Genomic DNA, 15015 nt, shown 5'->3' on the forward strand with positions numbered 1-15015 from the left:
TTGGGAGAGGCTCTTTCCTTTTGTGTGGTCTACTGTCGCGGTTTAGATATACAAACTTTTTATTTTTCATTTTAATGTGTCACTGCATTAAAAGCCAAAAGAACACAGAGACGCTGGGAAAAGAATAGAGAAAATTAACTGGAAAAAAACGGGACTGGCAAGGGGAATGTTTCCAGAGAAAAGCGCATTCCTTAAGGCATCTCTGGCTGAGAGCTACATGGCATGCAAAGAATTTAATAATGCGCACATTATGACCCATATTACATAAAAATTATGACTCCTATTATGAAAGCACCGCACTTGTGAAGGGACCTGAGAAATAGCGTTGGGCTTTTAAAACTGTTTTAGAAAGGCCGACCAAGGCGCACAACTTTCAAATGAAAAACCGGAATGTGCGCACCACCCTCATTGTCATCAACAATGAAAAGGACAGTTCTCAACCGTAGTTGAAAACGCTGAGTCGAGGTTTTGTTTTGTTTTGTTAATTGTTTTTTAAGCGTGAGGCCCAAATCAACAGTCATTCTTTGGGATGCGGCTTAAATTTTTTTCCTGGTTAGTAGGAATGCTAGTGATACCAATTTTGAAAACTATGGAACATTATACAAAGAAAATAACAAGGTTATAATCCCACCGATGCAGAGATGAGCCCTGTTAAACTTTTTGAATTCAAACTTTTCCCACTGCGAACAGTTTTCATTTTGCTAGTGCTTTTAGACAACCGTTCTTTTTAACCACCAGCGCTTCTTAAAAAAAAATTACAGAAAATACTGATAAACACTTTTTTTCCCCCTCTGGCAGACGGGATCCAGGAATTGCTATAGGAAGAAAGCGTTCTTAATTAAAAAAAAAAAGAAAAAAGTTGCACAGAAAAGTATTTAAAAAGAGAAATAGAAAACATTACGCCTTTATTTTGGTGACTTAGTAACAAAGAAAAGGATTAGCTTGGACGGGTTCTTTTCAAAAATATTTTTTTTTCCTCTGGCTCCCGCTAGGGTGGAGGAAGTTGTCTCCGTTCGGAGAGTGTGGAATAGAGTGGAAGAACAAATGACTGGGAGGCTCTGCCTCGTTGGGGAGAGCGGGGGTCTGCCGGGGCGGGAGCGGGGGGGCGGGGGAGGCCGCCGAGACGGAGGAGGCCAGCAGGTGCCTGCGCTCCAACCCCCTACCCCCACCCTCACCCCCTCCCTCATCCTCACCCCGAGCTTGGCCTCGCCCCCTGGCGGGCGAGCGCTCGGTGCCGAGCAGCGGGGGTGGGGGGCGCAAACCCCGCGGGCAGCGGGAAAGAGGCCGAGGGGGGCCGCCGGGGCCCGACAGGCACGGAGAGGTCGGCACCCGTCGGCACGCACCCTCAGCCCGCAGCCCGCAGCCCCAGGAACATGTCCGCGGCCGGCGCGCGGAGCGGAGCCCCGGGGAGGAGGACCGGGGGAGGGCGTGTGCAGCGGCGGCGGCGGCGGCGGCGGCGGCGGCGGCAGCGGAGCCGCTAGTCCCCTCCCTCCTGGGGGAGCAGCTGCCGCCGCCGCCGCCGCCGCCACCATCAGCGCCCGGGCCGCGGCCGGAGCGAGCCCGGCGAGCGGCGCGCGCGGGGGAGGGCGGGGGCGGGGAGGGGGGTGGGCGGAGGGGGCGGGAGGGCGTGGGGGGAGGGTCTCGCTCTCCCGGCGACCAGAGCCCGAGAGGGAGACCCTGGCGGCGGCGGCGGCGGCGGCGCCTGACACTCGGCGCCTCCTGCCGTGCTCCGGGGCGGCATGTCCGAGGCTGGCGGGGCCGGGCCGGGCGGCGGCGGGGCAGGGGCCGGGGCAGGGGCCGGGCTCGGGGCGCTGCCCCCGCAGCCCCCCGCGCCGCCGCCCGCGCCGCCGCAGGGCTCCCCGTGCGCCGCCGCCGCCGCCGCCGGGGGCTCGGGCGCCTGCGGACCGGCGACGGCAGTGGCGGCGGCGGGCACGGCCGAAGGACCGGGAGGCGGCGGCTCGGCCCGTATCGCCGTGAAGAAGGCGCAACTGCGCTCGGCCCCGCGGGCCAAGAAACTGGAGAAACTCGGAGTGTACTCCGCCTGCAAGGTACTCCCTCGCCGCTCCCGGGCCGCCGAAGGGGGGGGGGGGCGCCGGGGCCCAGCCCGCGGGACCCTCGCCCCCTCCCCCTCCCGCCCCCGTCTCCCGCCTCCCGCCTCCCGCCTGGGGCCGCTGCACCGCGGAAGTGCTGCTGTCGCCCGCGCCCAATTAGCTTCTTCTCGGACGAGAGTCCTGTTGGGTTGGACGGAGGGGATCGCCGAGACCCGGAGCCTTTCATTCTTCCCCCTTGGAAGGAGTTGCCTCTGCGTCTGCGCTCCTGGGCTGCCCTGGGGCTTTGTTGCTCTGTAGGAGCTCGCCTGAGGCACCTTCCAGAGAGGGGAGCAGCGCTTACTAAGTGGCGGGCGCCCCGGGGCGGAGGAGACACCCACCGGGGGCGTCTGAGAGCCCCCTCTTCTCCCATCTTCTCCCCGTGCCCCGTTGGGAGGAACTGGGTGGAAGGGGTGAGAGTGAATTAGGTTCCAGGACTCCCGGCGCTTTGGAAGATCGAAGGGGCGGAACGCGCCGGATGGCGATGTGGGCACAGCCCGAGGCGAGGGTCCGGGAGCTCCCAACATCCTAGGCTGAGGGCGGAGGCGCTGCTGCGCGCGGTGACAGCCCCGTCATTATTGTATTATTACTTGTTTCGTTAAAACGCTGTCCCAGCTGCTCGAGGTGTAAACACGATTTGGCAAGGTGACAGCCTGGCGCAGCGGGCACCACTGCTCAGGTTGAGGACACGCCTTTCTTGCCATCCCCTCCCCATCCCAGCTCTCGGCACCCTATTGCCCCTTAGCTGCAGATCCAGATGTGGGCGCCGCGCTCCCGGGGTGGGAGGCTTGCCCGAGGCCGCGGGGCAGGCTGGCCCTGCGCTGTCAGCAGCGGCTTTGTTTTGACAGGGTGACAGCTGAGGGGGGCGGGGACTTGGCCTTGTCAGCTCCTGCGGCCTGTGGCTGAGGCGGGGAAGAGACACACTCACACCTCCCATGTATCTCTCCCGCCTGCTGCAAACAGGGTCAAGTTCCCAGATTCCCACAGCCAAGCTGCAAGGGCCACTTTCTGAATTTTGATGTAAAGATTATTAATCCTGCTGGAACCTCTCTCCACAGCGATGCTGTTTTTAGTATTTAGTGGAGTTTCTCAACTGCAGTGGAAGGTCTCTGCCTACCCCTTTTCCCACACCGTTCCCATCCTCATGTATATGTTGAATGCCTACTGTGTACCCTGTATTGGTTTAATAAGTATTTGTTGAGTGAATGTGGGATGTAGCCTAGTGCTTCTCAAACTTTGAGGTGCATAGGAATCACCTGGGGAGCTGTTAAAATGCTGATTCTGAATCAGGGTGGAGATGTCTGCGATTCTAACAAACTCTCAGATGATGTGATGCTAGTCCAGTGGCCACACGCCAAGCAGCAAGGCCCCAATTCAGACCTGGGTGATTTATTATTAATCGCTTTTGGATTCAGTCAAGAAGGCAAACTGTCTTCCTCTGAGGTCAATACATGGTTGGTATTTAGAAAGGACTATAAAGAAGATAGAGGGGAGTATGCTTCTAAGAAAGGTGAAGGGCCAGGAGGTGGTTACAAAGGGCATTAGGCGAAGCGAGATCTGTGCCCGGAATCGAAAACAAGGTCAGTTACCTGGTGGACTTGAGGTTCTGCAGCCAGTGTGGGTTCACGTAGTAAGTGTCAGTTCAGCGTTTCTGTCCCGGCGTTTTACCGTGTTCACTTCATGAATCCCTTGTCTCCCTGCTGCCTGCTCTTGCCTTAACGCCCGAAAACTTCCCAGAAGTTTTGGTCCCCAAACCATGAGCATAGGTTATGTGCCCTGCATTGATATTTTTGATCCTTTCAAACTTCTGAAGAGTGAGATGTAGCAGCTTTTCTAAAGTTTGTGATTTGAGTGTTTCATGTTCTCATTCACGACCAAACTTTGGGGAAGGGAAAACTTCTCATTAAAGGCCTCTTTTTTCTGCTCCCGGGAGACTCTGAAAGTGTCTATTTTTATTTGCTCATTCATTCGATAAATACTTAGAGGGGTCCCAGCTCGGTGCCAGGCTTTGTGCTCGATGCTGGGGCTGTGGTACCCAGAATGTGTCCTTCTGGAGCTGCTGAGGGAGTGTGTGTGCACGGGCACATGCACGTGCATGCGTATGTTGGAGGCCGGGGGAGCTGTGCAGTGAACCATTCACAGCGAAGTAAAAAAAATTGCTTTCTTAGTTTTTTGTTGGAACTCAGAGGAAGGCCGTTCATGGGCTGGCATGGGTGGGGTAGGAATGGCTTCCTGGAGGAAGTGTCAGTGGGTGCTAAGGACTCTTGGCAGTGCAGGGTGGGGTTATGTGAAGCTTCTTGAAGAGGAGAAACTGAAAGCACTTGTGAACGCTTGGAGCTGGGCCAACGGGAGCTTGCGCTGCACTGGCTGAGGCCACCAGGTTGGGGGGCATTGTGTGTGGCCCCAGGAATCCAGGAATCTTCACCAGGGGAGTAACAGTCTTTCAGCTTTGCCTTTCTTTTTTCTTTTTTAACTGTGCTTGGTTGGGTGTGAGGGGAGTGTGAGAGAGCAGTTCTGTGGTTCTTTCTCAGCTTGTCTCTACCCTCACATAAGAAAGCCCCAAAAGGATTCCCTTCTACCTTTTGTCACTGACGGCCCCTTGGCAAGTTGGAGGGAGTAGAGAGGTGAGAGGAGGAGGAGGGACCTGGAAAGGGATGAATAGTTTACTGGGGGCTGTTAAAAGAAAACCAGGTCCCAGACCTGATAAAAGATCTGGCCTTTAAACTTCACCAACGAAACAGAAGGAGGAGGGAGCTAGTTCACAGCCCTGGTGGTATGCCACACCCTGGAGAGAAGAGAAAAGAAGAAACAAACAAACTTGTTTTGCAGGATCCAGGGTAGAGTTCTTTGAACTATGTTCTGGCAAAGGTTGCTTCAGAGAATCTCTTTGCTCCTGTGTGACAGGGGAGTGTGATCATTAAAAATGTAGATCTGACCACATTATATCTCTACTTGGGACCTTTAATTTCTCTTTGCCGGGGTCCACGAAGCCCAGCACGGCCTGACCGCTGCTAAGTCTGGCTCCTTTTCGGGGCCTTGCACCCGTGGTTTCCTTCTACCCCGGGGCCTTTGTACACACTGTTTACTGGTACTGAAAGCTTCACTTTCAAATTAATTCCCAACTCTTCTTGCAGATCTCACATTCCTTGTATTTCTTTTACCTCCCCCCACCTTGGGCCAGCCTTCCCATTATAAATTGTTTGGAACCCCCTTGTGTATACCTTTCCTTCCTAGTGCTTTTATCACAATATTTAATTGTGTGATTATTTGGTATGTGTTTGTCTCTGAATAGATTCTAACTGATGTGGTTACTGACTGGATGAATGAATTAGAGAAGAGAAAACAGAGGAAATGATTAGCTCTTACAGATGGAAGTAGTGAAATTTTAGCCTGACTGCTTCTTGACGGTGGGGTAGAGGGGATTCTTTCATGTAGGACATTTCTAGGTATCTCACAGGTGTTCGCAGGACTGGGTTTTTAGTGTTATAAAATAAACTGAAGTAAATGTATGGTAGCCCAAATCTAAATCTCGTTGAATTTAAGTATTATTTATCTACTAAAAAAAAAAAAAGGAAAGAAAAAAATATCCCACTGACTCTTCCTAATGAAATAGGGCACTTTTTCAGGAGAGGAGTCAGTATAGTGGCCAAGAGCCTGTGCTTGTGAGTTCAGACTAATTGGAGTTCAGATTTCAGGATATCCAGCTGTGTGACCTTGGACAAGCCTCCACTTCCTTGTCTGTAAAGTAGGAATAATAATACCACCTCTTTGCATAACAGGGAGGATTTAAAGTGGGCTAATATGTCTGAGGCATCCAGATGGGTGTCTGGTCCTGGTAAGCCCCTCCTGCAGCTCAGTTTGGGCATATGCTGTTAACGTGGACGTCAGGAAGGAACGTGGGGCTTAGAGGTATCTCCAATCTCAGCTCTGCCTCTGTGTGATCCTGGCCATAAGTCATTTGGTTTTTCTCTGAGCCTTGATTACTTCCAAAGTTCCTAGAACCTAAAAGTGTTGGATTAATGCTGGCTAATGGGAATGGCCGCGCTGTCTGTCGGCCCCGGTGGCCACAAAGCATTTATGGAGAACCCAGTTGCTTTGATTTCTGGGCTGACTGCCATACTTGAGAGTGACACGGGCTGTAAAATTAGGCTTCACTTAAAAAATAATGGTTTGTAATCTAAAAGTAACACTGCTTGTAGAATATGCAGAGGGCAGAGGCAGAGAAAAATTGTCCTGCGTTGGCCAGGAACTGGTGCTTGGGGCCCTAGAACAAGCCCTAAAGTTGTGGAGAGCCCCCAACGCTTTTGTATCTGTCAGTCGCTCCCCCAAAGAGCAAATTTCTTTTTCAGCTGCAACATCTAGAGCAGCGGCCCTTACCTAGGAGCTATTTTGCCCCCCAGGGGATACTTGGCGGTGTCTGAAGACATTTTTGGTCATTGTTACTGTGAGGGAGGAAGTGCTACTGGCAGCTAGTAAGTTGAAGCCAGAGATGTTACTGAGCATCTCACTCCTCACAGGACAGTCCTGCACAACAATTATCGGGCCCCAAATGACAGGGCCAAAGCTGAGGAACTCTGTTCTAAAGGAAAATTATATTGACCCATAATACTGTAAATACATTTGCAGCCTAGGAAACATTAATGCTTTTAAGGTTAATTTGAATAGCACTTGAAACCTGAAAAACCTCACTCTGCGAATCATGGGGCATATTTCTAAACAGCTTTATTGAACTATAATTTATAGATCACAAAACTCACAGACTGTAAGTGTGCAGTCAGATGCTTTGGGGTAAAGTTATATAGTTGTGTATCCATCACTACAGTTCATTTTTTTTCCACTGTCACTACAGTTCAGTGTTAAAAGCCTTCCGTCTTCCTGAAAAGTTTCTTCCCCCAGGCACCTTTTTAAGGTGATATTTTGTGTTAATTCATAGTTCGTAAACAGAAACCAAATTAGAAATATCCTTTTGGAGACTCAACGGGTAAGTAGAATTATGATAGCAAAGCAGAAAACATGGAAGGGTGTAGCTATAACGTCTACATCTATAGCACATGATTATTTCACATGTGGTAACTTCTCTAAGAGGCGGTGTCATGGAGCCAGGCACACATAGGAAAAATATTTCAATTGGCAGGCACAATATAAAAAGCCCTAGAGAAAGATGACCAAATTTAATTGTTTCCTCATAAACTTTCAGGGAAGATGGAAATTCAAGCCCGCAAAGCCTTCAGATTGCAATTTGCAGTTTTATGTAACTGAGAAAGTTGTTTATAGGGCAGAAGAGAACGTTTTGTTTCAGGAAGCATGTGCTTACACATAGCATTTTGTGATGCAGTGCTGGTGTATTGTTTTTTGTTTGTTTGTTTTTTGTTTTTAAACTACTGAGCAGATTTAAACCTGGCCACATAGGCGGGATTTAATTCTGTTTCTATCAGCTACATCCACAGGTCTAACCCGTCGTGGGGAACGTCCAGGTGGAAACCCACGGTTTCACATGAGGTCCCTCGGAACAATCAGAACATGTGCTTCTCAGATGAAAGATCTGGATACTCCGTGCAGTGCCAATAAAACTTGGATTTCCAAGGCTCGGTGGCCTCTGATTTAGTTGGTTTGTCTCCGTGAGAGGAAGGTAGTTATTTAGGAACAGTTGTCAGTGGTGTCTTACTCTTAATGGTTTCCTGCTGCTAATCTGATTCCAACACAAAGGCACCTGTGGCAGAGTCGTGGGCGTGCTTCCTATTCCGCGTGCTGCCTGGAGGAAACGTGGAGAATGCTCTTCCCTCACCCTCCGTGCCGGGCACGATGGGGCAGCCACTTCAGGGTCTTGGGTTTCAGTTTCCCTAGTGGTGAAGCGGGAGTCAAGGTGGCAACTTATCGACGTGAGGATGACATAGTTTTAGCGTATGTGAAAGTTCTTGGGATACAGGCGTTCCGCCTACGTCTATTTTATTTTACTTGTGGAAACTTTCCCTTGGTATCAGCAGTTGTGTTGATAGTGTTTTGCCAAAGTGTTATGCCTCGTGTCGTTTGATTCTTCTGCCTGGGGCAAGAGGAAGGTAAGGAAGGTCATTTTACTCGCGGAGAACTGAGACCCAAAGAGGTTAAGCAGCTTCTTGGGAGCAGCGGCGGTTGCTCAGGGAAGATCCGGCCCACGTAGATTTTCTTTCCAGCGCAAAAGAGATGTTGCGTCCTCTTTCCAGACTTTCTTGTGGGGTGGAGGGGGTGGTGTTCTGAATCTCAGTGGTTTACAGAGAGGATTTCGTTTTAGGCGTTCGATTGCTCTCGTTTGACATTTATTGTTACTCCTATTGAGAGTATGTTCAAAGGCTTTTCTAGTTCATTGAAACCGTGCAGGCCATAAAGCAAACAAAATAAAGTGTTCTTTATTACTGGCCTAGGGCAGACCGATGCATGCCCTTGATTGTTTTAAAGCTAACAGTCAAGAATGGTCACTGTGCTGGCCCATTACAATTCCTTGTTGAAGGAAGATGAAAGTGATACCTACTCAGGCTGTAGAAGGTTCCAGATGTGTCAGAGAGGTAAGGAACGGACTGTCCGGGACATTTAGACGTCCCCAAATAGCTCTACAGAGGATTGCACACACAGCAGTGTTTCAGTACAATTCAGAAGGAAGTCATTTTTTTTACCTTTTACTTTTATTATGCACAGTAAAGTGCTCATATCGTAAGCATACAGCTTGATGAATTTGTGTGTAGGCACACAGCCATGCAGCTGCCATCCAGATAAAGCTGGAGAGCATTGCCAGCACTTCTGAGGGCCCCCTGGTGCCTCCTCCCCACCTCTGCTCACCCTTATTCTGACTTTTATTACTAGAGATTACTTTTGCTTTTCTTAAACTTGACATAAATGGAATCACATGGTATGAATTCTTTTGCATCTGGCTTTTGTCACTCACAGGATGTCTGGGAGCTGTATCCATGTTGTTGCATATAGGAGTAGTTTGTAAAGACATTTTTATTTATTATTATTATTTAAGTTTATTTATTTATTTTGAGAGAGAGAGAGGAGGAGAGGCAGAGAGGGAGAATCCCGATCAGTGCAGAGCCTGATGTGAGGCTCAAACCCATGAACCATGAGATCATGACCTGAGCCAAAATCAAGAGTTGGACACTTAACTGAATGAGCCACCCAGGTGCCCCAAGACACATGTTTTTAACCTAAAAATAAGTTTAAAAATTGTCAGCCATTTTCAGGATGGAAGTCATTGGATGTGGACAACTTCATAAAATGAATTTTAATTAAATCTTCAAAAGATGGGAATTTGATATTCCAGAATTTAGCATATGTGAAAGTTCTTGGCATATAGGGAAGAACGCATGAGGGCAGAAATGGGGACAAGTAACCAAGGAGGAGGGCGCCTGGGTGGCTCAGTCAGTTAAGCGTTCGACTCTTGATTTCAGCTCGGATCACCATCCCAGGGTTTGGGGGATCGAGCCCTGCGTTAGGCTCTGTACTGACTGGGCTGCCAGAGCCTCCTTGGGATTCTCTCTCTCTCTCCCTCTCTCCCTCTCTCCCTCTCTCCCTCTCTCCCTGTCTCTCTCCCCTCTTTCTTTGCCCCCTCCTCCATCCTCACACACATGCGCTCTCTCTCTCTCTCTCTCTCAAAATAAATAAACAAACAAACAAAAAAAAAAAACCAAAAAAAAAAAAAAAAAACCAAGGAGGGCTGTAGATAAGCATTGGGATGAAGGAGGAACAGAATGCTGGGGAGGTGGGTGCTGGGGGCCTGTGATGTCACAGCTGCTGGAACGGCCAGCCTGCATACTTCCTTCTCCTCTGGAATCTGTAGTGGTGAGTCCTTACTGGTAAATACCCATGGGAAGTCTTGCTGTCACCCATCCTTGGTTCTGAAAGATATCTAGAGTTGTACGTTGTATCCTGCAAGCCATGCAGAACCATGGTGGGAGCTGTGGCAGGGTTTCTAGAAGGCTGGCCAGAACCCAGCACATAAAGCTCCAGTAGGCATTGACACCTCTGTTGTGTTATTGGCCAAGGGGATGGAAATGCAGGAAAGAGATCATTTTCCTTCATACTGGAAGTGTGTGCTAAGACCACTAAAGGCCCCCTTCTCTCTAGGAGTGTAGTGAGGAACACTGATTACTCTGTAGCCCCACACAGTTTTGGCATAGCAACTCATCCTTGAAAACTCATATGAAATATGCAAGCTTATTATTTCATGGAATCATACGGACTATCTACTTATAAAGTAATGTTTTCTGTAATTGATGTATTTAAATATTTTTTAATCTTTATTTATTTTTGAGAGAAAGACAATGTGAGCAGGCGAGGACCAGAGAAAGAGGGAGACACAGAATCCAAAGCAGGCTCCAGGCCCTAAGCTGTCAGCACAGAGCCCGATGTGGGGCTCGAACTCACCAACTGTGAGATCATGAGCTGAGCCGAAGTCGGACACTCAACCAACTGAGCCACCCAGGCGCCCCTGTGATTGATGTATTTAACACAACAGAATTTTTTACGTTTTTACTTGTGTGCACATGTACATGGGGGTGTTATAACTAATGCTGTTTGTTTATTCTACATTTATTTCCATGGGCTGTTTTAGATTTCTGCTTAGGTAGCTCCCATCTAAATTCCTTATGACAATTCATCACTTTTCATCACAATTGAAATAGAATTGAATCTTTATAATATTGAATTGCTTTCATCTCTGGAATTCAGTTATGCATGCTGATACCCCTTGCATTGCACTTTTCTTCTCCAGGTATGGGTGTGGCTTGTTGTCAAACCTCATTCTGGTTTGTTATTCAAATGCCAGCTTTTCAGAGAAGCCTTCCTGACCACCCCCACCCCCCCCCCTCCACCAAATACAGCAGCACCCCATCACTCTGTAAGGTTACCTGTTTTGCTTTCCTTTTCCTCATTTTTCAACACTTGGAAATACATATTGTTTACTTTGTGACAATAGAAGTTCCATGAAGCAGGGACTTTGGTTCACTTTGTATTCCAGTTCCACTGACTATGCCTTGCACATAGTAGGTGCTTAATACATATTTGTTAACTGAATGGGTAATTTTGTGTTCACAGCGAATTTCATATTCACAGGCCTCATGAGACTGGAAGAGGGGAGATTGTGTGTAGAGACAAGGCAGCTGAAGCTCAGAGAGGTTTAGCAACTCGCGCGAAGCTGTGTGGTTGCCGGGCTGGGGCTGGAACGGCATCTTCTGACTCTGTTGCTAAGTGTGGTCCCTGGTGAGCTTACAGTTAGACCTGATGACATAGGCAGTACTTGTCAGATGGCCTGGGCTTCTGCTGTAAGACGAGCAGGGAGAGTCACACCCACCGTGAGTCCTTTTCTGAGAGGATGATGTGAACTTCTTTGACCACCGTCTCCTCTTCTGCAAGTTAGAAGTCAGTTCTCAAAAGTGTGTTGTGAGTATCGTGAAACCAGCGAGTTAAAACCTATGAAGTGAGAAAAAGGCCCTACCACATATTCTAAAAGTCTATACTGTGTTAGTGAACGAAAAAAAAATCACCTACAAAGGCATGTTTTCTTTTTTGATGTTTATTTATTTTTTGTGGGGGAGAGGGGCAGAGAGAGAGGGAGACACAGAATCTAAACCAGGCTCCAGGCTCCGAGTGCTCAGCACAGAGCCCCACGTGGGGCTTGAACCCAGGAACTGTGAGATCGTGACCTGAACCGATGTTAGATGGTTAACTGACTGAGCCACCCAGGCACCCCCAAAGGCATGTGTTCTAACTACTGTTTATATTTTTGTTGCTTTGCTGCCTACTTAGACTAAAGGCTACAGTCGGCTTTCTTTAATTTGTTCTTCTGTTTGTACCAGAAGCACAGACACAGGGTTTATTACTTTTTAAATCAGGAGGTGAATACATTTATTTTGCATCAAGTGTGAATAATATCTTTAATGATCCATTTGGAGTGATACATCACCTAACCTTAGGAGGAGGCTTTGAGTAACCCCTTCAGTCACCTCAGGCGGAACATACGAGGATCCTTCCATTAGTTCTATGCCCTCCTAAAAAGTCCCCATCCGTTGCATGCTCTTGGTCTGTGCAGCCCTCTGTGAGGCTTCTGTGGTATGCAGGAGATTCCAGAAGTACAGGGATGAGACCTGAATAGTATCATAGTGACTGATGGTGGCAGCTCTAATTTGCATCAGCTCTAACAAGCTGGTGTTGAAACTGGATGGCAGAATGCCAACGAAGTCAAGGTCAGCATACTTTGAAATAGCAAAGTGAGTCATGTAACCCGGGATTTGCACATACCCATAGGACTACCTGACTCACCCCACCTCCAGGAGGACACGTCCATGAGTATTGTTAGGTACCTGTGCCCAGGCTCTGTCCTGGTGGGCGGTGAGTGACAAAGGAAGTGAAAGCCACAAGGAGCCTCACATCTTGCTGGGGAGACAGATATGGAGGGAAAGAAAAATTCAAGTGAATAATCAAGCATGAAGTCAGTGCAGAGAAAAACCATGATAAGCTGGGGGCAGCTGGAAGTGTAGGAGAGAGGCTCAGCCTAGGTGGAGTGAACGATATAAAACAGCAGAGAAGCAAAAGTGAAGGGGGCAGGACATCAGAGTGGTTTGGAACGTGCACCTAGGCAGCAGACTGCCTGGGTTTGAATGCTGAAATGCTGCTTTCTTGCTGTGTGAGCAGGGGGAGATTACTTACCCTTTACAAGCCTCAGATTGCATAGCTGAATATGGAGAGTGTGATTTTGTCAACTTTATCCATTCATTCAACAAACTGTTACATCGTGTGCCAGGCATTGATTTAGATGCTGGGGATACAGTGACAGATGGGTTTTTATTCTTGCCGAGCTTGCTTTCTGGTAGCAGAAGCAGACAGTAAACAAGAAAATAACAGAAAGTGGTAAGTGCCACACAGAGAATGAAAACAGAGAAGTAAATGAGAGTGCCTGGGGAGTCCTTCCGACATGTGCCCATGAAGGTCTCTCAGTGGATGGGACAATGTCTGGGGCCTGAATGATAACAAGAAGCTTGGGGGTGGGGACAGTGTGTGTGTGTGTGTGTGTGTGTGTGTGTGTGTGTGTGTGTGTGTAGAGGATGCCAGGTGGGGAGTGCACAGACTCTGGGGGGAGAAATGGCTTGGTATGCTCAAGGGTGGCCAGGTGACCCTTGTGGGTAGATGGGGAGCAAGGGGGCAAGTGTAGGAGATGAAGTGGGAGAAGTAGATGGGGCCAGATGGCCAAGTGCATATAATTTTCACACGGTGAAATGATCTGATTTCCGCTTCTTTTTTAAAAAAATGATATAGCTCGCTTGCTCTTCCTTCCTTCCTTCCTTCCTTCCTTCCTTCCTTCCTTCCTTCCTTCCTTCCTTCCTCTCTTCCTTCTTCCTTCCTTCCTTTCTTTTTCTTTCTTTCTTTCTTTCTTTCTTTCTTTCTTTCTTTCTTTCTTTCTTTCTTTCTCTCTCTCTCTCTCTCTCTCTCTCTCTCTCTCTCTCTCTCTCTGTCTTTCAAGAGAGCACAGGTGAGAGAGGAGCAGAGAGGGAGAAAAGCATGTTCACCTGAAACAGGGCTCCAGCTCACCTGAGGAAGGACTCGAACTCCTGAACCATGAGATCATGACCTGAGCCCAAGTCAGATGCTTAACTGACTGAGCCACCCAGGTGCTCCCCATTTCCATTTCTGATACTTTCAACAAATGCATATCAAGACCCAGAACATTTTTTTTTAGTTTTTTTTTTTAATGTTTTTATTTATTTTTGAGACAGAGACAGAGCATGAGCAGGGGAGGGGCAGAGAGAGGGGGAGACACAGAATCAGAAGCAGGCTCCAGGCTCTGAGCTGTCAGCACAGAGCCCGACACGGGGCTCAAACTCATGAACAGTGAGATCATGACCTGAGCCGAAGTTGGATGCTCAACTGCCTGAACTACCCAGGCGCCCCCCAGAACATTTTAATCACCCTAGGAAGTTCCCTTCTCCTTGCCATTCAAATTCCTCACTATCAGAAGCAACCACTGATCTACTTTGTATCATGATATATTAGTTTTAATGTTCCAGAATTTCATATAAATGAAGCCACACAGTACATCCTGTTCTTCGTTCAGTGTAGTTTTTTTGAGATTCATGTATGTTGCATGTATCAGTGATTAATTTCTTTTTATTCCTGAGAGGTACTCGACTGTATGGATGAACCAGTTTGCTTATTCATTTACCTGTTGATGGGTTGTTTCAGATGGATTCAGATAAGATTTTCATTTTAAAGCATCTCCTTGGGCTGTTTTGGGAAAAATAAAGCGTGCAAGAGGAAGTAAAGAGGGCCAGTTGAAGTTGCTGCAGGGTTAGGTATAAGTGGGATGGTGGCTTATGATGGGGGATGGCAGTGGAGGGGGTAGGAGTAGACATCTTGAGCAGTACTATGAATTCAGAGGCAGCGGGACTTGATTTGTTGGGGGATGGTGGTGAGGAGGAGACAGAAATGAACTTGATGTCTAGGCGTTTAGCCTGAGCAATGGAAAGGATGGTAGTTCCATTTACCAGCTTGGGCAAGACTATGAGAGAGGCAGGTTTGGAGTGGAGGAGAAGAGTCCTTTTTCTGGATGTGTTTAGTCAGGTGAGTCTTTTAGTAGTCAAGTGTTGTCTTGATAGTAAAATGAGGTAATCCACTTAGCAGTTTGCTTTAGTATATGGAATATTCTACTTGCTCAAAAAAATGGTAGTTAGTGTTACAGTTAAAAGCAGAGCTAAATAATAACTACTGATCTTAAAGAGGTCGGCCAAATTGGAGGAAATGGAAAAACAAGTACACAGAAATAGTGGGAAATAGGATCCTCTCTTTGGGTGAAGAAGAAATCAGTCTTGAGTTTCAGGTAGAAAATTTTGGACTGAACTCATTAAATAAAAGTAAGTCTTTGCACTTTAAGAAGGAGGAGACCCGAGATATTTTAGAGTGCCAG

The 15015-nt window shown here is 48.2% G+C and overlaps 1 protein-coding gene across 5 annotated transcripts in view; it reads left to right on the plus strand.

Annotated features, from left to right (window-relative positions):
* The first annotated feature begins 1724 nt into the window (after positions 1-1724).
* The window catches only part of KAT2B (lysine acetyltransferase 2B), a 103505-nt gene continuing 90214 nt past the window's right edge, over positions 1725-15015 (plus strand). For 4 of the 5 annotated variants that reach the window (XM_023260591.2, XM_045037668.1, XM_045037669.1 and 1 more), the window contains exon 1: positions 1725-2048. In XM_023260591.2, the coding sequence (XP_023116359.1) occupies positions 1740-2048 (309 nt within the window). In that variant the 5' untranslated portion in view covers positions 1725-1739. Of the gene's footprint in view, positions 2049-3132; positions 3193-15015 lie in introns of those variants that run through there. The other variant, XM_006936449.5, reaches the window with a different exon arrangement.

The sequence above is a fragment of the Felis catus genome, chromosome C2, assembly GCF_018350175.1.
Source record: "Felis catus isolate Fca126 chromosome C2, F.catus_Fca126_mat1.0, whole genome shotgun sequence".
Lineage (NCBI taxonomy): Eukaryota > Metazoa > Chordata > Mammalia > Carnivora > Felidae > Felis > Felis catus.